The 22,099-nt window shown below is 37.2% G+C and overlaps 2 protein-coding genes across 5 annotated transcripts in view; both read left to right on the top strand.

The window, feature by feature from the left end:
* The window catches only part of prkg1b (protein kinase cGMP-dependent 1b), a 282,644-nt gene extending 279,212 nt beyond the window's left edge, over positions 1-3,432 (top strand). For all 3 annotated transcript variants that reach the window (XM_051673736.1, XM_051673735.1, XM_051673737.1), the window contains one exon: positions 2,233-3,432. In XM_051673736.1, the coding sequence (XP_051529696.1) occupies positions 2,233-2,331 (99 nt within the window). In that variant the 3' untranslated portion in view covers positions 2,332-3,432. The remainder of the gene's footprint in view (positions 1-2,232) is intronic.
* Positions 3,433-9,036: 5,604 nt separating this feature from the next.
* dkk1b (dickkopf WNT signaling pathway inhibitor 1b) lies at positions 9,037-10,613 on the top strand. 2 transcript variants are annotated; one of them, XM_051673778.1, is made up of 4 exons: positions 9,037-9,298; positions 9,385-9,529; positions 9,651-9,791; positions 10,086-10,613. In XM_051673778.1, the coding sequence occupies exons 1-4, from the start codon at positions 9,095-9,097 to the stop codon at positions 10,334-10,336; spliced, it is 741 nt and encodes a 246-aa protein (XP_051529738.1). In that variant the 5' UTR covers positions 9,037-9,094; the 3' UTR covers positions 10,337-10,613. The 2 variants fall into 2 exon arrangements, with proteins under 2 accessions (XP_051529738.1, XP_051529739.1); XM_051673779.1 differs by having other exon boundaries at positions 9,388-9,529.
* The last annotated feature ends 11,486 nt before the right edge of the window (positions 10,614-22,099 follow it).

A 22,099-nucleotide genomic window follows, 5' to 3' on the forward strand; every position in this document is an offset into this window, starting at 1 on the left:
GATATTAACATCCGTTTTGGGTCATCTAATCACAATTGGACAGTGTCAAATACAGGCGGATGAGTTCAGTTCCAAAACATTTTGTCAATGGATGATTCTCACAAACCTGCCAAGAAAATGTCCTGGTCATATTTAATAACCACCCCCCCCCAAAAAAAAATGCAAATTTGCTTAAATAATATAAATCCTATATTTAGGTCCATTACAATTTTTTGCATTGTGACATTATTTTCAGGACACATTTTACCACCAATTCTCTTTACTGTAATGTTTTAGTTTTACTATTCCTATTGTTTTCAGTGATAATTCTGATTACCATATCAGCCATTTTTTATTGTATTACAGAAAAAAAAATATATATATCCTTTTTTACATTAAAATCAGCAAAAATGATAGACAGTACCAAGGGAGTACTACTATGATGTATAAATATTGTACAATTTAAATAATATATTAATATTTTTTTATGCAGCAGTAATGAGAATATCAATATGACCATCTTTTTCACATTGCGATAATGAGGATTTGGGGGTGGGGGTGGTAAAAAACATGTTAATGTAATAAAATAATAATAATAATAATAATAATAATAATAATAATAATAAATAATTGTAAATAGAAAATGTAGCTTGTTTTTTTTTTTGGCCCATTAACATTTATTTATTTATAATTTTTTTGAGTAAAATGGGACATTTTCACGGGTTTCGGGAGAATCACCCCAGTTCACATTAGGTGAAAGTCAAAATACACAGTGCATTTGTAGCATAAATATTCTGTATTTGATACAAGATAAGCTCAATCGACAGCATTTGTGACATAATGTTGATTACCACATTATCTATTCTAATTGTCCATCCTTTTCTAAAAAAAATCACAATGGAAGTGAATGGGACCCATTTTGGAGGGTTTAAAGGCAGAAATGTGAAGCTTATCATTTTATAAAAGCACTTACATAAAAGGTGCTGTAAGTGATTTTAGCGTTCTGAAGCTTTCATGTGACTGAGCCGTTGAATTAGCCAAAATCCCTCATTCCAAAACCCCGCCCTCCAAAGATAATTTTGAGACCAAAACTGAGCAAAAGAGCAGCACTGTTTGTTCCTGTGGCTGTCAAATTCACCAGTGGCACAATAGCGCCCTCAACTGACAAACATTATGAATCATAGCCTCAATGATCTGCTTCAAATACAACACTATGAGAACGAGCAAAATGATTGACAGTTGAAAAGCATCACCTTCATATTCATATTCAATTCATATATTTAAGGGAATAGGAAAATTTTTTGTATACTTTTCCATGAAAAAATCGCTTACAGCACCTTTAATTCTTCTGTTAAAATGTATGCATTATTTGAGCTGTAAAGTTGTTTAAATTGTCAATTTTTAAAGTCATTTTAGGGTTTTAGTGTTTGTTGACATGACATCGTCATGGTAACAAAGTTGTAATATTGGCTATAACTTTACACAGAAAAGGTTAGAAAGTGATTTTATCACTAAAATCATGTTAACACACATACTGTTTATGTCTTGTGGCTATAATTTTGAAAAAGTGATTATTTTAACGTTCAAAAATTGGCTCCCATTCACTTCCATTGTAAGTGCATCACTGTAACACAGATTCTTGCTTTTTTTTTTAAAGAAAAGGAGGGACGAGTCAAAATTAATTTTCATGGAAACCAATATTGTGCCACAAATGCTTTCGAATGAGCTTAACTGGTATGGAACCTGAAATATTTCTTTAATATATCCCAGACAACAGCAAAGGACAGCCAACTCATCTGTCAATCAACCATTCCGATAAAACAAGGGTTTTAAACTTTTCAGAAAATGTGGTCTATAGATATACAGACTTGCACAGAACATATTCAGTATGACGTGTGCAGTGACAGAGATAATTCATTGGATAAAATTGTCTGCTAAATGAATAAATGTAGATCATGTGAAGCATGCACACCTGTAGGTCAGTTAACACCGTTACTCGACTAAAACAACAATGAACATTCCTCTCAAAATGTCACATTTCATCACAATTAAAGTATACTGGGAGCAACAGCATGACAACTTTTCTGTTTCAACATGCAGCGATGGCATTTAATAGGTGCAACAGGGCCTATGGCACAAATTCGTATGATTTAGCTTATTCACAACACATTTGTGTCTATTAACTTCTAATTATTAGTCAGTGTAATGATGGTTCTTCTTTATATCCCATTTCCTCCCCTCGTGTACCTGTAGGTGGCCTCTCCCACTGACACCAGTAACTTTGATAGCTTTCCTGAAGACAATGAGGACCCTCCCCCAGATGACAACTCTGGCTGGGACACTGATTTCTAAAACTGAGCCTCATAACCTGCCCTGGAGTGTCCCGTGCCGTACATCACGCTCAAGGAGCACAGAAGATAAGAGAAGATGTTTAGTCCAGCTGTGTGACACCGAGATGCCTTCACCCATGCTTCTCCTGTCCTGCGGTGCCACTGGGGGCATCCCAGAACCCTGCAGTGCCCCATGACTCCCGTAACTATCCGAATCATAATGACTGGAGTCCATATTCTAAACACTGCCTCAGAAATGGACTTGCACTGATGTTTCATAAACTAGCCGTTCATATTTTTTGCTGTGCTGTTTTACTGATTGCACAAACAGCATTTTCAAATACATTGGTATTGATAATGTTGAACGGTTCTTAAATTGCGCTGGCTTTTATTTTGATAGAATGACATAGTTGCGTGTATATATGGCTAATACATTTGGAACGGAAACACACCCATGTCAAACACTTAAAAGGTACCGTAGTTGATGTAGATGGGATTTATTTTAGGTATGATGAAAATGTTAATTTCCATTTGGTCATTTATTTTAAATGCATACTCCTCTTAAATGTTAATTCAGATTCTTCTTCTGAAGGCTTCTGGAAGCTTATGAATGATCCTTTTTTTTTTTTTTTTAGAATATATTCCTGGTTCGATACAAGTTAAGCTCAGTCAACAGCGTTGGTGGCATAATGTTGATTACCACAAAAAAATAGTTTCGACTCTTCTTTCAAAAAAGCAAAATTCGATGTTACTTTGTGGCACTTACAATGGAAGTGAATGAGGACAATTTAGCGGGTTTAAAGGCAGAAATGTGAAACTTATAATTTTACAAAAGCACTTACTATACATTAATTCTTCTGTTATTATATGAGCTGTAAAGTTAAGTCGTCGTTATTACAGGTTTTAGGGTTTATGATGTTACGCGTCGAGGCAACGAAGTTAAAATTGGACATCTTTACTCAGAAAAGGTTTGTAAACGATTTTATCACACTAATGTTAGCACACATACTGTTTACGTCGATTGTAAGTGCCTCACTGTAACACTGAATTTCATTTCTTTTTTATGAAAGGAGGGACAAGTCAAAATCTTCTTTTCCTTTTTTTTTTTTTTTTTTTTTTTTTTTGTAATCAACATTATGTAACAAATGCTGTAGATTGAGCTTAACATGTATTTAACCTGGAATATTCCTTTAAGAAATAGGGAGTCTACTTTAACTTTTCAATGAATCAGCCAAGATGCAACACAGTCTGAGCACCACAAGAGGGCAGGCTTTTTACTAAAATATGACCCATTGTACTTCACCTACATTGGGAAGGGTAGCATACAACTTCCCAGATAAAATGTGAGTAAGCTCAGAGTGATGTCTACGAAGTTACATAATCCGCTCTATTATTGATACCAGACATTCTTTTAGAATATTTACTTCCGTTATTTTCTCAGAACATTCATGACTCTACACTACTCATTAAACAATGACGAGATAGCCTGTGGTCTGTAATAGCTTGAACACAAAGTGCTGTGCTGGAAAACCAATTATGTAAACTTATTTATTGTAGGACCAGGGGTAAATATTTATGTGTATATGCAGTCGTAATATTTTTGTGATAATTGTAGAGATTTATTGTCAGAGTAATAAAACTGTCCTATTGCTTAGTTCTTTTTTTTTTTTTTTTTTTTTTTTTTTTTTTTTTTTTTGGAAAACATTTGGAATACATTATAACTGTAAGCTATTTTTTTTTTTTTTTCCCTTTGGAATACATTTGGAATACATTATAACTGTAAGCTATTTTAGTAAGCTTTTTTTCTCTCTGTTCAGCTTACTTTCAAGATGTAAAAGTTTACCAGACAATTGTTTGGCATTATTGAAAGTGCCTTAACGCAATGGCATCCAGAATTTACCCTGCATTTGTTTTGATGCTGCACGACTAGGTCAGACACCTCAAATTGTTCTTCTTAATCAGTTGTGGCTTTTTTAAGGTTCTGAGATTTATAAGCCTTTTTCTTACAATAAAAGCATCTTTCAAAGTAACATTCTGCAGATTTCATTCATTCTGAAATTTCCACCTTTCTGTTTTCATTTCAATACCAATTTCATGGTTTATTATTTATCGTCTTCCTTCTAAACTTTGTGATTTTGAACATCCTAGAACAAGATTTAGTATCTTGTCCTACAAACAAGATTTAGCTTGAGGTGTTAGTCCTGTGAAGGGTCTGACCCATATCAGTATGGTGATAATGCTCTGTAAACAGCTGCCCTCCCTTCTTCCCAACAGATAACACATGAGCATGGTAGCTTTTCATTGCCAAGCACTGTGGCCTATAGACATCAAAAGATGTAAGCCCAGGGGGTAGAGAATACATCTTTGACCTCTAGTTCACAGCTAAAGCCATCAGTCAACGGCATATCAACTACTAATAGTTCATTTTTAACCAATACATAAAGGGTTTGTTTAATTTTGACATATTTGTATGCCCAGCAGAATAGACACTAAAAGTGAAAGTTCATAACATCAAGTTAGCATTAGACACAAGCAATCTTGTAAAATTCTTGAAAACATAAATGGGCATAACATTGGATAATTATGGCCTTTAGAAATACACTTCCAGTCAAAAAGTTTGGACATGCTTGACTTTGTGTTAATTTATGTTTCCAATTATCTTTAAAACCTTTTTATAGGCTAAAGGCTAATGCTTAAATGTTTTAAATATGTTTAAATTGTGCTTGTGTATACATTTCTACATGAAACTATGTTTATTTACTTGAATGTTTTACTTAATTTTATTATTTTCATTGGACGAGTTGGACCGGATAGTGAGGGAAAAGTAGCTAACAAGTGCCCAGTACTGATCAATATAGATTTTTTAGTAGACATTTTTAGTTTTGAATTGTTGATCATTTTTGGTCACTGCATAATTCCCATATTTTCATTTGTTATATTGTTTTGATGACTTATCAGTATTATTCTAAAATATAAATAATATAAAAAATTTAAAAAAAGAACGACTAGGTGTGTCCAAACTTTTGATTGTGTAAATGTTGCCGGATACCCACAAGAATAACTGTCGTAAATATGTTTTACAATGAACCTTTATTTTTTTTCCTCACCTAAACTCATTAATATACATTTTGGGCCAGTTACAGCAACAAACTCTTAATGCAGCTTTAAACACGACATCCAACAATGTATCAACAAAGAAACAAGTTTGTTTTGGAGAGTCATCAGAGAAGATGCATCACCCCCCACTTAGATACTGTCACATCAAAGGAGGACAGCAACTTGCAAAACAAAAAAAAAAAAAAAACACGATGAAACTTTGTATTCAAAGTGCAGAATGTGTCAACAACACACCACTACCACAAGATGGAGCGTGTGAATCCATCGAGAATGCATAAAGGAATATTCCAGGTTCAATACAAGTTAAGTTTAATCAACAGCATTTGTGGAAAATGTTGATGACCAAAAAAAATTATAATAATAATATAAAAAAAAATTGTAGTAATAATCTCCACTTGTCCCTCCTCTTAAAAAAAAAAAAAAAAAAAAAAAAAAAAGCAACTTACACTTACAATGGAAGTGAATGAGGCCAAATTTTGGAGGGTTTAAAGGCGAAAATGTGAAGCTTATAATTTAATAAAAGCGCTTACATTAATTCTTCTGTTAAAACTCATGTAGTACTCAAGTTGTTTAAACTGTAATTTTTACAGTCGTTTTAGGGTTTTAGGTTTTGTTGACATTACATCGTCATGGCAATGAAGTTGCAAAATTGGCTATAACTTTACACAGAAAAAGATAGTAAGTTATTAAAATCATGTTAACATGCATATCGTTTATGTCTTGTGGCGATACTTTTGAAAAAGTGAGTATTTTCATTTACTTATTTACTGTACCCATTTACTTCCATTGTAAGTGCCTCACTGTAATCCAGATTTTTGCTTTTTTTAGAGAAAAGGAGGGTCAAGTCAAAATGTATGTCTGTGGTAATCAATATCATGCCACAAATGCTGTTGATTGAGCTCAACTTGTATTGAACCCGAAATAATCATTTAATAAATCGATTTAACCGCGCGTTTTACAATGCGATTCGTTCATAAAACGTAGTGTTCTAGTTGGATAAGCTGCTTTCGAAGCAGTGTTGCCAACTTAGCGACTTTGTCGCTAGATTTAGTGACTTTTTGACCCCCTTAGCTAGTAAAAGAGTCATCTAGCGACTAGTGACAATTTTTGCGACTTTTGTAGTCTGCTTTAGCGACATTCTTCCACATCTGGTGGCACAAAAAACATCAGCTCTTTCATGATGTCTCATTTTTCTCGGTGCTCTAGCTCCCACCTGTGTTTCAAGTAATATGACTGACCTGACCATCAGGATTTGGATTAATGTGCATATGGATGTTCTATAAATCGAATGACTGACGAGCTTACATGTTGTTGATATTTGTTGCGACAATCTCAACCTCAATTCACGTGCATGCTCTCCGTTTAAAAAAGAAAAGTCAGCCAGCAGTGATAGAAGAGCATTGAGAAATTATCTAGCAGGGCGAAAGAGAGAATGGAACCCTGATCTGTAATAAAGTGTAGAGAAGTGATATGAACAGATGAGGTGTCACTGTCAAAAAATCATTGTGACACAGTAACACTGGCACACGTAATACACACTGATGGTTCAGCATCACTCTACAGGTATGTTAAAAAAAATAAGATATATTACATATTATCTCCAAAACAGCTCCACGTGAGGCATTATAAGGCTTATAGATTCATGTTTAAAAATAAATTATAAAAAAAAAAAAAAAACATCCCCAACACTACACCACTGCCTACCAATGGTTGCTATTGCTAGGTTAATTTTGGACTTTGTCATTGTTCAATAATGCTGTTTAGTACATATATATATATATATATATATATATATATATATATATATATATATATATATATATATATATATATATATATGTACTGTCTGAATGTTTGACAAGTTCAGTTAGTGATAGCTAAATTATTAGCAGTTAAATACTAATTGTTAAATCATTAGTTCAATTAAAAAATAAAAACATATGGTTCTACACCTTTAAAGAATTGCCATAGCTCTTTACGTCAATACTTTTAATAGACCTAAATGTAATAACGGGAGGTAGTGCGTTTCGCTGATTTTACGACTTTATTGCTTTGTTGAATACTATCAACTCAAGGTCCACTCATGAACTCAAATATTTTAAAACGGGATTACCTGGCATCCCACTAAATGAATTTGCTAAGCACAATGTCTACAAAAAGCCGCAAATGGACTGTTTGCGATGATGCCTTTGCTGTTGAAATTGATTAAGACACGGGGTTCCAGTCCTGTTTGATATGAGCTCATCAAAGGGGCCTTTACACAAGCTTCATTTTACACCACTGTAGGCTTTGGATGTAGCCTACAATTAAAACAAAGCCAATAGACAAAGGAACGGGGATGAACGCTGCCAATTCACGCTTAATGAAGTGTAGCTTATTGAACGTTTGTCCTGTGGTCGTCTATTAGAACTGACCCCTGTCAACAACATCAAAGAGACTGATTTGGGAGTTATCCCGGAGTATTTGGCAGACAGGCACTTTGAAACTGTTAAATCGTTTGCGCATTTTGTGCCCATCAGAATGCTGGCGCAATGACATATCCGTTTTTTTTATTTATTTATTATTATTATTATTATTATTATTATTATTATTATTATTATTAATTAATTAATTTATTATATATATATATATATATATATATATATATATATATATATATATATATATATATATATATATATATATAAAATATTGTAAGTTCATGTTGTAGGCTAGTATATCTCAAGATAATCTATTTTGCAAGTTGGCAAGTTATTAGTTAGGTTGCATTGTTTAGAAAGCGTCCCCAACAATTTAATAATCAATTTTTTTTATTATTTATTTATTTATTTATTTATTTATTTTTTTATATATATATATACATTGGTTTATCAGTTAGTGGAGGGTATTTACGTTTTATAAAGTGAGGATAAAATGTTTTATTCATTACTAAAATATAGAGATGTGATCAGATACTGTAACTAGTAAATAGATAGGCTAGCTCATTCTTATCTCAGATTGCTAATCACGCACTGTTTGTTTAAAAGCGCAGACTGAATGGTAATTAATTCGGTAAACTCTTTCACTTCTGATTTGCATATTCACTTTGATCTTTCCCACTTGTTTAATCAAACGCATTTCAAAGAGCCCCCATCACAGTTATGCATTTATTTCTGCTATTTATTGCACGTAAATCTATATGAATTATTCTGCTATATCAATTAGCCTTTCAATTTCTAACATGCATGTAATATACATAGGAACATAGAAAAACTATCAAATAGCCTATATATGCTAAACAGAATATGCATGGCTATATACAAATTTTCAACACCATAGAAGATTTTTAAGAGAAGTTTTTTCTAATATTCCTTTCATGCATTTATCAAGTAACTTTCCATTAAACGTCACTTTTCATTAGGTCAGGGCTGATTTACCCATCAAATGACCGATATTGCTGTTTGATGCCACCTAAACACATTAAGGTCCGATAGACAGACAGCTCATGACAACGCTTTGAAATGTCATCCAGCCCTTTGTTACTCACAGCGAGGGGCGGGTGCGCAAACAGCGCGGGCGCGTATAAATGAAGCGTCTTGCGCTCATGAGGAACCACAGAAGAACTCGACTGATCTCGGGAATACATCCTCTCTCAGTGGAGCATCCAAGGAATACCAGAAGACCTGATAATGCTGCACACTGCCATGTTCTCTACCGCATTGCTCATTCTTTTAGGCTGCGTTAGAGAGGCATCCGCCGGATCCGTGGTGCTGAACTCGAATGCCATTAAGGTCGGTCCAGGTGTGGCGAGTCCAGTCCATCCGGTCAGCCCGAGCCCGGATGAGATACCTACGGACACCGGCAGTCAGAACATCGCTATTGATACACCACAGGTAAGCAAAATAATGAGCATATTTCGTCGCAGACGGCTGCTGTGTGCTTAAACGTGGTCTAATAGCGTATTGCATTTGTATTAAAGCAGCCTTTAATCTGTGAAAGTGATGAGGAATGTGGCGACGAGGAGTTCTGCTTCCTGTCCCGCGGCGTCTGTCTCCAGTGCAAGAAGCGCAGGAAGCGTTGCATCCGGGATGCGATGTGCTGCCCTGGCAACCACTGCAGCAACGGTAAGACAGCTGAACAAACTAATGAAATCGGTGTCTATGTAGACATTTTTAGCATTGCATAGTATGAAAGTATAAAGGAATGTTGTTTAATAATAGACCTGACTTTTTTTCTTCCTATTAGGAGTTTGCCAGCCATATGATCCTGACATGATCCAACAGATTGGAATGGAAGAGTTTGTGTCCATCACCCATGAGAACTCCACTGTAGTGGTGCAGCCAAAAGTTGCAACTCAAGGCTCACCACAAAACCAAATCCTAAAAGGTAGGCAATGATGAAATCAATCTATATGCCTACTTTATTAACATCTATACAGATTTTTTTTTTTTCAATGTTTTATTGGTGAACCTAAAATGTGCTTCATGTGTTAACATCTAAATTAGGTAAAAAAAAAAAAAAAAAAAAATGTATATAGTATGATTGAATCTACCTGACTCCTAATGGTAATTTTGAAGGGTTACATTAGCTCCAAATGGATACTTAAGGTAGCAACAGCCCATTTTAAAGTGTGATTTAGCAGTTTTGTAAGATATTCATTATGTTATTTTGTTATTAAAGGTCTGGAGGGAGAGAACTGTCTCAGATCATCCGACTGCGCAGAGGGACTCTGTTGCGCCCGTCATTTCTGGTCCAAAATGTGCAAGCCCGTCCTGAAAGAAGGCCAGGTCTGCACCAAGCACAAGCGGAAAGGCACCCATGGCTTGGAGATATTCCAGCGTTGTGATTGTGGGGAAGGTTTATCCTGCAGAACGCAAAGAGGAGACGGCAGCAAGTCATCGCGGAGCCTGCACACTTGCCAGAGACACTGAATGAACGTTGAGGAATGTTCTTCTACAAACTCCTGGCGAAAACAGACTTGAGGGAAGCTGGATTTACAATGGGATTTTCTGTTTTTCATCCGGTGTCTTCCCTTTTCTTATGTCAACATTGCAGAGTAGATATACTTGTTTCTCAGCGGAACTTAAATATTGCAGTAAATTACTGTAAATAATATAAGGCAGTTGGCACTTAATTCAGATTTTTTTGTCAACCCTGTTTTGAAAAAAGGTGCATCGGTCTTTTGTTGGTCTATCTTAAATGTGTATACATCTGGGTTTTATATATATATATATATATATATATATATATATATATATATATATATATATATAGTCACATAGAGCTGATTTAAATGTCTATTTTTATTCTAAATAAAGAGTGTTATGATGTTATATGGTATGCAGTGTCTTAAGTCATGTCTGTGCAAACAATATAGCAGATTTTCAAGAGAATGCATTTACTTAAGTGTGGCGGGCACTTATGATGCTTATAAAGGAAGCACCATATGTAAGTTTAGATAGGCGTGGTCAGAACTGAGGGCTGGTATTTCTTTTTCTTTTTTTTTTTTTTCTCCAGAAGTACAATTAAGGTATATTTAATAAGGTGTCTATATTTAATAAGCCATAAGAGGCCATTCCACCATTGAAATGGAAAATGTATAGGTCACTGGGAGATCACTCGGTACCTAATTCCGTCTGGGAGGTAATTTTTACATTTTACATTTTTACCTGTTCTAACAAATTTCTATGAAATACCTAAGAGAACATGGAGTTTTACATCAAAATCACAAGCAAATTACTTGTTTGACCTAAACGAAGCATCCTAAAAGACTCAGTGGCAAAAAGACTGCTAATGTAGCAGTAATGCAAACTAACCTGCCTTGAAACTAAGACAAAAATGCTACCCATGGCTGATTGATCCAGTGCTTTCAAAAGCATTCATATATACAAGTCACACATTACAAACAAGCATCTGTTTGAGGTCTGCTTGTGAATTCTGTCTGTCTCTTTGAAGGTGAGAGGCTTTAATATGGTCTAGCACATGGAGACTCTTTAGAGTTCAAGGATGCAATCGCTGATAGCGGCAGTGTTAAATAATGCTGTCTACATAGAGCAAGAGCAGATTTATACAATTTTTTAAATTTTTAACTTTCCATTACATTATTATGAGATCAGACTTTAACTTTATTGGTTTTGACTTATTTGTGGGAAAGTTCACTCTAAAAAATAAAGGTTGCAATTAGAATCTGCAATTAGGTTTTAGAAATTGATGCCATTTTACCTTTCAACTGAATATATTGGGTGCAATACAAGTGAAGATCAGTTAACATTTGTGGCATAATATTGATTACTACAAAAATAACTTTGATTCACCCTTGTTTATTAAAAAAAAAAAAAAAAAAAAATGGTGCCAGTGAGGCACTTAAAATGGAAGTGAATGGGGCCAGTCTATAAACACTAAAATACACATCGTTTTCAAAGTATAGCCACATGATGTACGCATTATACATTTGAACATGCTTTTTCTGTGATAAAATCGCTTAAAAAACCTTATCTGTGTAAAGTTATATCTAATACTGGGATTTCTGGGTTTTGTTGCCATGACAACAAAGTTGTAATTTTGTGGCAATAATCTTGATACAGTGTGTATTTTAGCATTTATGGACTGGCCCCATTCACTTTCATTCTAAATGCCATACTGTAACAGCAATTTGTGCTTTTTTAATGATTTTGTTTAAGAGTCAAAATAACTTTTTTTGTGGAAATTATCATAATGATCATTTATAAATAATCTGCAAACATGAGAGTAAGAGGGTGGATTTCCCGCTTTGTCAAAACTGGGTACAATAAAGCAGCAATTCTGGTGCTCCTGAACATAGCAGTGTGAATGCTTGCAAACTGCCCCCAAACTGCCCCTAAAGCCTAGTTTACTTTGAAGTTGAGATCAGTCAACACTTTGCGGCACATACTATTTTTTGAAAAATAGTTAAGTAACTGGGGCTCACACGCAGAGTTACTTAAAAAGAACCCAAACACATTAATGCGAAATGAGCATCTACTCTTGAAAGTAGGTTTTCGAGGACATATGGTGAGCTAAATGGGACACCTGACTATATAATATTTAATTTCATTTAAATTTTGGTAAGGTTTGAGTGGTTCATCAGAATATCACCTATTATTTAAGGTTTGGCTTTATTTGAATAATAAAATAAAATTAAATAAAATTAAAACAGATATTAGACTTTACATCAAATGGCCAAACTAAAATAAAACTTAGATTTTTTATCAAATTAAGTGTAGAAGTCAGTGACTCAAAATGTATAGATTTTATTTCTGCTTCATTTAAAGTGGGTAAAAGCACAGATATTGCAATCTTTAATCTTTTAATATTACTTAACCTTAAGCAGGTGGAAGTTAGACAGAGAGGATTCAGTTAGGAAACACTTCTTGAACTCAGTGTGGTAAAGGATGCTTTCACAGCTCTGTATTATAATGGCTATGCTGCATAAATGAGGCAATTTGAGTAGATGTCTTTAATTTAAAGGTTGGGTGTAATTATGAGTAGCTTCAATCTTACCTACCACAAGAGTCACTGTTAGATTTTTGGATCAAAGGGGTAAAAATATTGATGTGGTGATTAAAACAGGATATTGTGAAGTTTTATCAAAATAATCAAGCAGCTTTACTGCTTTCTTCAGAATACAGTAATTTCTGGAAGGGGAATGTAAAGAATCAAAGTGTTATATGTAAAGTAGATAAAGGTAGTTGAGAAGTTGAAATGTCCTGTGTTATGAAATGCTAAACTTAATCAAAAACAGCATTTTGCTAATTATTTTATAAGAAGGCTGTTTTAATGAACATAACTATTGAGAGACTATTATTTTATTACATTGAATATTATAAAATTACTTGATTATTGCTTGTAAAAATATTTTTTTCACATTACAGGACCACTGAAATGGTGAAAACGTTGAAATAGTGACGTCTAAAATGGCACCTAAAATATGCTATTTCCCATATATATTTATACATTCAAAATGTAATCAAAAATGTTTTATACAAAAAATGTAATGTTAAAGAAATGTGTCAGGTTCACCACAAGCAACATTTACAACAATTAACAAAATCAACAAAAAATTATTCTGACTTGTCCCTTCTTTATTTAAAAAAACAAAACAAAATCAATAAGGCACTTACAATGAAAGTGGATGGGGCAAGCAAATAAACATAAAAATACTCACTGTTTTATAAGGATAGCCATGAGACATAAACAGTATAACAACATTTTAATGTGATACAATCGCTTACTAACATTTTCTGTGTAAAGTTAGATCTAATATTACAGTGTCGTTGTCATGATAATGAAACCCTGTAATAATGGATATAACTTTACACAGACAGGGTAAGTGATTTTATCACACTAAACTCATGATAACTTACATAGTGTTTATTTCTATCAGGAAGACTCACAGGCTTCAGTAAACTTTAAGATGACATTTATTTGATGAAAATGAAACAGTAATGTAATGTCTCTCTTTGGTGTAAGCCCCATCTGGCAGTCCGAAGAAGTTGTATTCGGAACTGTCATATCCTGCCGGAGATAGGAGGCAGGGGCGAGGAGCCTACCCCCATGCAAGACAGGACTCAACTGGTGGCATTGTGGTGGTGGAGGTTGCCGTGTTAGCACACTGAAACAGCAATGTGATGGATTGTAAGCAGACTTATAAAGCGATGGCTGACGCATGATTGGCTTGGAGTTAACTAGCCAATTGTGCAATGATGTACAGCTGCGAGTCTTCCCGCTAGAACTATGCTGCCCTTACATATCTCATGACTATATTTTTGAACTGGCTCATGGCTTATGGTCTAGCCCCATTCACTTCCATTGTAAGTGCCTTACTGTAACCACATTTCTTTTTTTTTTTTTCTCCCCTTTTCTCCCCAATTTGGAATGCCCAGTTCCCAATGCACTCTAGGTACTCGTGGTGGCATAGTGACTCGCCTCAGTTCAGGTGGCAGAGGACGAATCTCAGTTGCATCCGCGTCTGAGACCATCAATCCGCGCATCTTTTCACGTGGCTTGTTGAGCGCGTTACCGTGGAGACCTAGCGTGTGTGGAGGCTTCACGCTATTCTCCGCGGCATCCACGCACAACTCATCATGTGCCCCACCGAGAGTGAGAACCACATTATAGCGACCACGATGAGGTTAACCCAACATGGCTCTACCCACCCTAGCAACCAGGCCAACTGGTTGCTTAAGAAGCCTGACTGGAGTCATTCAGCATGCACTGGATTCGAATTTGTGACTCCAGGTGTGGTAGTCAGCGTCTTTTCTTGCTGAGCTAACCAGGCCCCCAACCACACTTTTTTAAATTATTTTATTTATTTATTTATTTTTTTTTTTATTTTTTTAAATAGGGATGAGTCAACATATGCCACAAATGCTGCTTCTTGAGTTTAACTTGTATTGATCCCAGAAAATTCCTAATATATAGTAGTTGTGGAATTTCCCATACAGATTTCAGCGGACTGGCCATAGGGAGAACCGGGACTTTTCCCAGTGGGCCGGCCGCGAAACGGAGCCGAACGGGCGGCGATAAGCTGAAACAGGCCGCCGCATTATGCAGAATGGGCTGCGACTGGCTGAAGAGGGCCGCAAAACGGCACCACGTTATGCCGAAGGGGGCTACGATATTCAGAAATTGACAGGGAACTTTTGGGCCAGTTTCTATGTAAAATCCAGGGCCAATTTCTCTTCCTAGTCCGCCCCTGGATTTCAGCAATGAACATGCAGTAAATACAGAGATGCCATGTCTATGTCATATAGAGTGGAGTTTTGTGTGTCTTAGTGCTGGCTGAAGAATGGCTTGGAATGACCCAATGCTGTTTTACTAGCTGACTGACTGCCATGCCTGCAAATTACAGACAGCAAGATCCGACAGTAATGATGGCCGGCGTCACAGATATGAGCTCTTGAAGATGCATGGTTTTTAGCAGCAGACAGCAAGCTGACACAGCCTGAGTCCAAACACACATTTAGAAAGCAGAACGCCACCTTCTCCAAGGCTTTGTTTACCTAATGTCTTTCATGTAAGTCAAAGGACAGAGAAGATGGCCTGTTGGACTTAGCTAGTTTAAGCTGGTCTAACTGGTTTCACAGCCTGGCTAAGCTGGTATTCATTTGGTTTAGCTGGGTAGCCAGCTGGTCTCCCAGTCTAACCAGAAGGAAAGTACCTAAGATCAGCAAGTCAAGCAAACGTAAGCAAACTAAGACTAGTTTAGGCAGTTTTTTTTTCAGTAGGGGATTCAGAGAGGGTAAAAAAATGGCTAGTTTAAAATATTAACATACTGTAACTATATATGAATATGAAGATTTTAAGATATGGCACTAAAATATTCCAAAATCTGTCCTACAAAATTGAGGTACCAAACTCAGACTTATATCAGGGTAATGAAAATACTCCAAACTGTAACATGATCACACAGGAGGTCGGCATGTTGTTTCTGATACTTCCGGTACCCTTGGATTGGCCACATTATGCCGACTCACTGACAAGTGCCATCTCCAATCAGACATGTTTGCATTGGCTTCAGTGTGTTTACCTTCCCCTGTGATGCGACTGAAAGCGCTTTGCATCAGCAGCGTGGGAGACCTGGGTTCAGACATTGCGATGAATCCAGGAAGAAATCGCGTTTGCATAATAAGTGACGAGCGCAATTCAGAGGTTGCATTTTTCCCTCTAACGTTATATTTTTACTTTACTGATGGTAAGGTTTAGGTTTGGGGGTTTCAGTTAATAAAACATGCATTCCTTTTCACTGTATTACAGCCTGAACAGCTGAAAACATCTCGCTTCACAACTCGCTTTTGGCACCCTTCTGTGGAAATTACACCCCAAAAATGGAGCTCACACATGCCCATACGCCTAACAGCACTTACTTCTTTGGCTACTGCGGGCAGTGTTTGCAATTTTAGTAAGCACAGACGATTTCAGCTAAAGAAAAGTCAACCTACTGTTTACGATTTCACTGTAAGATCAGTCTGCAAATTCACAGATAGACCACTTAAAAAAAACTTTATTTTAAATATTTGAGCCTGAGTCTGGCACTCCCAAAGGAAATTGTTAATGCTCAGAGATTTAATGAAATTCTCAGTTATGTTTTATATATAACTTTTTCTCGATGTTTCTTTTAAAATTCCTTAGAGAAAAAATCAAATAGATGCAGATGAAACAGTTGTTGACATACAGCAAAAGTATCGAGCTATTAAATGTATGTGGATTCCATAGCTCAGATAATTCGGTTTTGGAAGAATTTGATGATAAATGTTCATATTGAAATCTCTGACTTCTGACTGCAAGAGTAATGGAAAAGTCTCCATTTGCTCACGTGTAATCTCTTTGCTGCCTATGAGCAGTGTTGGGTGTAATGCATTACTAAATAATTAATTACTGTAATTAAATTACTTTTTCACTGAAAAAAGTAAAGTAAGGGATAACTCTTAATTTTAAAGTAATTTAATTACAGTTACTTCTGATATATTCTATATCAAACAATACTGAATTTAAAATTGAAATTTAACATCTAATGTTAAAATGTATGTTTTCTAATTTAATGCTGCCCCCTTAAATTCTTTGGCCAGTTCATGAATAATTTATTTTATTTAGTACAATTTATTTGAAAGAATTAGAAGAACAATTTCATGTTATATTTTTCATCTGGTCGAGATTGAAAAATGTTTTAGAAAGTAATTAGTAATAAGTAATGCAATTACTTTTCAGAGTAATTAGTACAGTAATCTAATTATACTGTAGAAGATGTAATTAGTAGTTAGTAATTACTTACTTTTTAGAGTAACTTACCCAACACTACCTATGAGAAACAATTTAAAAATTAAAAATATCCCAGATTTTTGTAAACCCAGGTTAAACTTCTCTTGGACAGCTCTGTGCTTGTTATATCAGTTTTATGTCCAATAAGACATAATGACTTGTTATCCTAGAAGCTTCATTTGATAGTGAAGAAACCTTAAGTAAGCATTCTTGGTTTGGACATCCTGCAGTGGAAATTTTAAAGCCATAATTTGAGCATATTTAGTGCAGGTGTACTCTTCACTGAGATTCACTTAGGAACTGATATGACTGTAGACAGCTCTTAAGAGCAAAAGGAACGCTGAAAATGAAAATAAATGGGCAAGTACAGACACATTCTCCAGTTTAATATTTTTAACAAAAGAGGGAAGAAAGAGACAACACTTTAGCAGAAGTTTAGTACAGCAATTTGAGGCAGAATGAACTGTTGTAACTAAACCACAGCCACATTTGCAAATGGAATGCTCGGGTTTGGACATTTGGTGTGTAATATTTGATTTTGTTGAATGGTGCACAATGAGTTGCACATAATCTTGACACATTATCTCAGTGTTTATATTATTATTAAACTAAAAGGGTGTGTTATGTTATGTTATGGAACATAAGAGTGTGGTCTGAATGTGCTTTCTCGTTCCACGTAGGTTTACAATGTGATTTATGGATGTCTTGGTCACTAAGGCCCCGCTCACCCTGTTTCGTGGCCGGCCCACCACAAAAATTCCCAGTTCTCCCTATGGCCTATCTGCCTCTGCATTATGCTTTCAAACTTTGGTGGTGTAACACTTGGGACATTTGCCCTAGCGGCCACTAGAGATCGCTAGGAGGACTAAGACTTTTAGTTTGAAGTTCTGTTCCAGGGACCGACCATACCACTTATGTTCTTTTCGATCCCATACCAAGTACTTTTAGGCCAGTATGGCTGATATCGATACCAATACCGATACCTCTAATGAATTGAATTTTTACGAATTCTTTGGATAAAATTAGTAACTTAAATTATTACTTACATTTGTATATATATTTATAGGCCTAAACAGAAATTACAAAATTATTAGGCTGCTTTGTTTACCCTTTAAAAATTAGTAAGTATAAGCCACATATAAAACCACAAAATTAACCATAGATATTGTTATATGGTTACTATTACTAAAACCAAGTTACCATATGGATACTATAGTAATGCTGTAGTAAAACCATGGTTAATTGTATCCAAACCTTGGTTACTGCCAAAAAAAAAAAAAAAAAAAAAAAAAACACACCAAAAAAAACATCGTTACTACAGTTGAGGTTACTAGTCATGGTTAATACAATATTACTACAGTAAGTCCATGGGTAATTTTCATGAGGGTATCATTTATTAACGAGGATTACAGACTGTCAATGTTTCAACAACTCTGAATTTAAATAATCCTGTAAAAATGGTCACACAAGCCCATTATAATACATGTCACATCTAGGTTTGTCATTACTTAGTGTGAATAACTCCAGATGCTGTTTTTCTGTCATTACCTCAGGAAAACACTGCTCCCTCTTTGAACGAGCGCTGTGACCGAAGGGGTGGGCGATGTCTGTGACTGATAGTGTATTTCAACGTTTCTGCACGTCAAGATGAGCAGAAGAAAAAATAGTTCCGGTGCCATCCAACTATTCGCTCATATAATTATTTTTTTTTCCGCTTCGAAGCTTATGAGATGCATTAATATTCATGTTATCTAAATAATAAGATCACTAGTTAAAAAAACCTTCAGAATCGATATTTTTATGTGAGGGTCGTTATTCTTGGTACCACATCAGTATCGGAAATATCGATACTTTAGTATCGATCCACCCATCCCTAATCTGTTCCTGATTCCTTCCTTGATTGTCATCCCAGCTGTGTCTTGTTACCCTTGTTAGTTCTTGTGTATGCCCTCCTGTTCTCTCTGTCTTTGTCAGTTGTTAACCTGTATGGATGTAACGGTTTGTTCCATGGTTATGTTTGGAGTTCTTTATGTTTATTTATCTGAGTTTTTATTAAAAACCTGCAAATAGATCCTGCTACTCCCGCCTCGTTCCTGCACACATTACAGAACAACTGACCAAATTATGGATCTAGCGGCAATTGTTGACTCTCAGACAAGGAAATTATACCATCGAGCAGTATACAGAGCAGTTCTGCAGTCTCGCCCAGGATTTCAATTGGAGAGATATTTGTCTCAAGGACTGCTATTGGATCAGACTTAATGAGCCAGTGAAATCCTGTCTGCCAAGTGGCAGATGTGAAATTTCCTTGGTTGAGTTCATTGACCATGCTTTGAGTCTCACATTCTCCTCTTACACTGTGGGGTATGGCAGTAATCCCATGCCGCTGCCAATGCCCATGCCTGCCACGGTCAATGAGCCAGCGCCCATGCCTGCCAAGGTCAATGAGCCAGCGCCCACACCTGCCATGGTCAACGAGCCAGCGCCCATGCCTGTCACGGTCAACGAGCCAGCGCCTGAAGCCTCGGCCGTCCCAGAGCCAGCAACTGAAGCCTCAACCGTCCCAGAGCCAGCACCTGAAGCCTCAGCCATTCCAGTGCCAGCATCTTCGGCCATGGAGACATTCCCACAGTAGTGCTCCCAGCTGTCTGGAAGAGGAGGAGGGCCCCTGCTCTCCAGTCGCAGCCTGCAGTCATGGCCATGGAGGCCGTTTACCAGTCACTGCCAGCACTCCTGGCCACAGAGGCCATTCCCCAGTCTATGCCAGTGCTCCCAGCCATGGAGGCCATTCCCCAGTTGCTGCCAGCGCTCCCGGCCACGGACGCAGTTCCCCAGTCACTGTCAGTGCTCCCGGCCATGGAGGCCGTTCCCCAGTCGCTGCCAGTGCTCTGGGCCATGGAGGCCGTTCCCAAGTCACTGCCAGCGCTCCTGACCACAGTGGCTGTCAACGAGCCTTTTCAGTTCCCAGAGGCTGTTGACGAGGCTGTCCAGTTCCCCGAGACTGTCGACAAGGCTGTCCAGTTCCCTGAGGCTGTCCAGTTCCCCAAGGCTGTCGACGAGCCTGTCCAGTTCCCCGAGGCTGTCAAAAAGCCTGTCAAGTTACCTGAATCTGTCCAGTTCCTCGAGCCTGTCCAGTTCCCTGAGGCTGTCCAGTTCCCTGAATCTTTCCAGTTCCCCAAGCCTGTCCAGTTCCCCGAGACTGTCGACAAGGCTGTCCAGTTCCCCGAGCCTGTCCAGTTCCCTGAGACTGCCGACGAGCCTGTCCAGTTCCCCCAGGCTGTCGATGAGCCTGTCAAGTTACCTGAATCTGTCCAGTTCCCTGAGCCTGTCCAGTTCCCCAAGGCTATCCAGTTCACTGAGGCTGTCGACGAGCCTGACAAGTTCTCCAAGGCTGTCCAGTTCCCCGAGGCTGTCGACGAGCCTGTCCAATTCCCTTAATCTGTCCAGTTCCCCAAGCCTGTCCAGTTCCCTGAGGCTGTCCACGAGCCTGTCTTGTTTCCTGAGGCTGTCCACGAGCCTGTCCAGTTCCCTGAGGCTGTCCACGAGCCTGTCCAGTTCCCTGTCCTCATTAAGCCTGTCTGGTTTCCTGAGGCTGTCCACAAGCCTGTCCAGTTCCCTGAGACTGTAAAATTCCCCGAGCCTTTCCGGTTCCCTGAGTCTGTCCACGAGCCTGTCCAGTTCCCTGTACTCATTGAGCCTGTCCAGTTCCCTGAGGCAGTCGATGAGTCTGTCCAGCCCCCGGTGACTTTCGAGCCTGTTCAGTCCCCTGTGACAATCGACAATCCTGTCCAGTCCCCAGCAGCTGTCGACCAGTCTGTCGCTCAATCCAGTGATCAGCACCTGTTAGGCACAAGCTACTAGTCTGTTCAGTGTCCAGCAGCCACCTACTTCCAGTATGATCCCTGTCCAGTGGCCATCGTCTAGTCTGCTGAGCCCTGTCCAGCGACCGCCGTCCAGTCTGCTGATCCCTGTCCAGCGGCTCCACCCTCTGAGTCTTTCACAGCTCCACCCTCTGAGTCTCCGCCTCCTGCGGCTCTGCCTCCTGCGGCTATTAAAAGCCTGAACATAGATCCTCCTTCTCTCGCCTCATTCCTGCAGACATTACAGGTGGATTATATGATCTTCAAATTGTTTCACTGAAGAAAAGAACTAGTATCCTCTCAATTTTCACTAGTAGAGAGCAGAAGGTTTGAATTATGGTGCCTTCATCTTGCCATGGTAGAAAAAAATCGAATACAAAAATTCTGACTTAATATCTTACAATTGTGACTTTATTTCTCGCAATTTCTACTTTATTTCTCACAGTTGCGAGGTATGTTATATCTTGCAAATGCCACTTTATTTCTTGCAATTGAAACGTTATATCTCGCAATTTGGACTTAATATCTTACAGTTATGTTAGTTATAAAATCTTTACTTTATTTCTCACAATTGTGACTTAATATCTCGCAATTTCAACTTTATTTCTCACAACTAAGAGATATAAAAGTTGCAATTGTGAAATATAAAATCACCAATTGAGTGATATAAACTCACAAATGCATTATATATATTAAGTTGCGAGTTTATATCTCATAATTACAAGAAATAAAGTTGCAATTGCGAGATATACTGTAAAATCTCAATTGCGAGAAATAAAATCAGAATTGTGAGATACTGTATAAAGTCAGAATAACCTTTTGCTATTTTATTCTGTGGTGGAATCAAGGCACCATAGGCTTCTCTATTAAAGTGGTGCTGGAAATAGATACTGTATAACTTTTTGACTGATTATGACATTGTGGCAAAGCCACATTATGGTGGAAAACACCTGCTGTGTACCTGTCATGTTTGTTTAGACATTACTGGACTTTTAGCTATTCTCTGAATTGCTTGCAAACAAAGGTTTTGAGACAAAGGCAATAATTTGTTACTTGTTA

This window comes from Myxocyprinus asiaticus, chromosome 36 (assembly GCF_019703515.2).
Source record: "Myxocyprinus asiaticus isolate MX2 ecotype Aquarium Trade chromosome 36, UBuf_Myxa_2, whole genome shotgun sequence".
NCBI lineage: Eukaryota > Metazoa > Chordata > Actinopteri > Cypriniformes > Catostomidae > Myxocyprinus > Myxocyprinus asiaticus.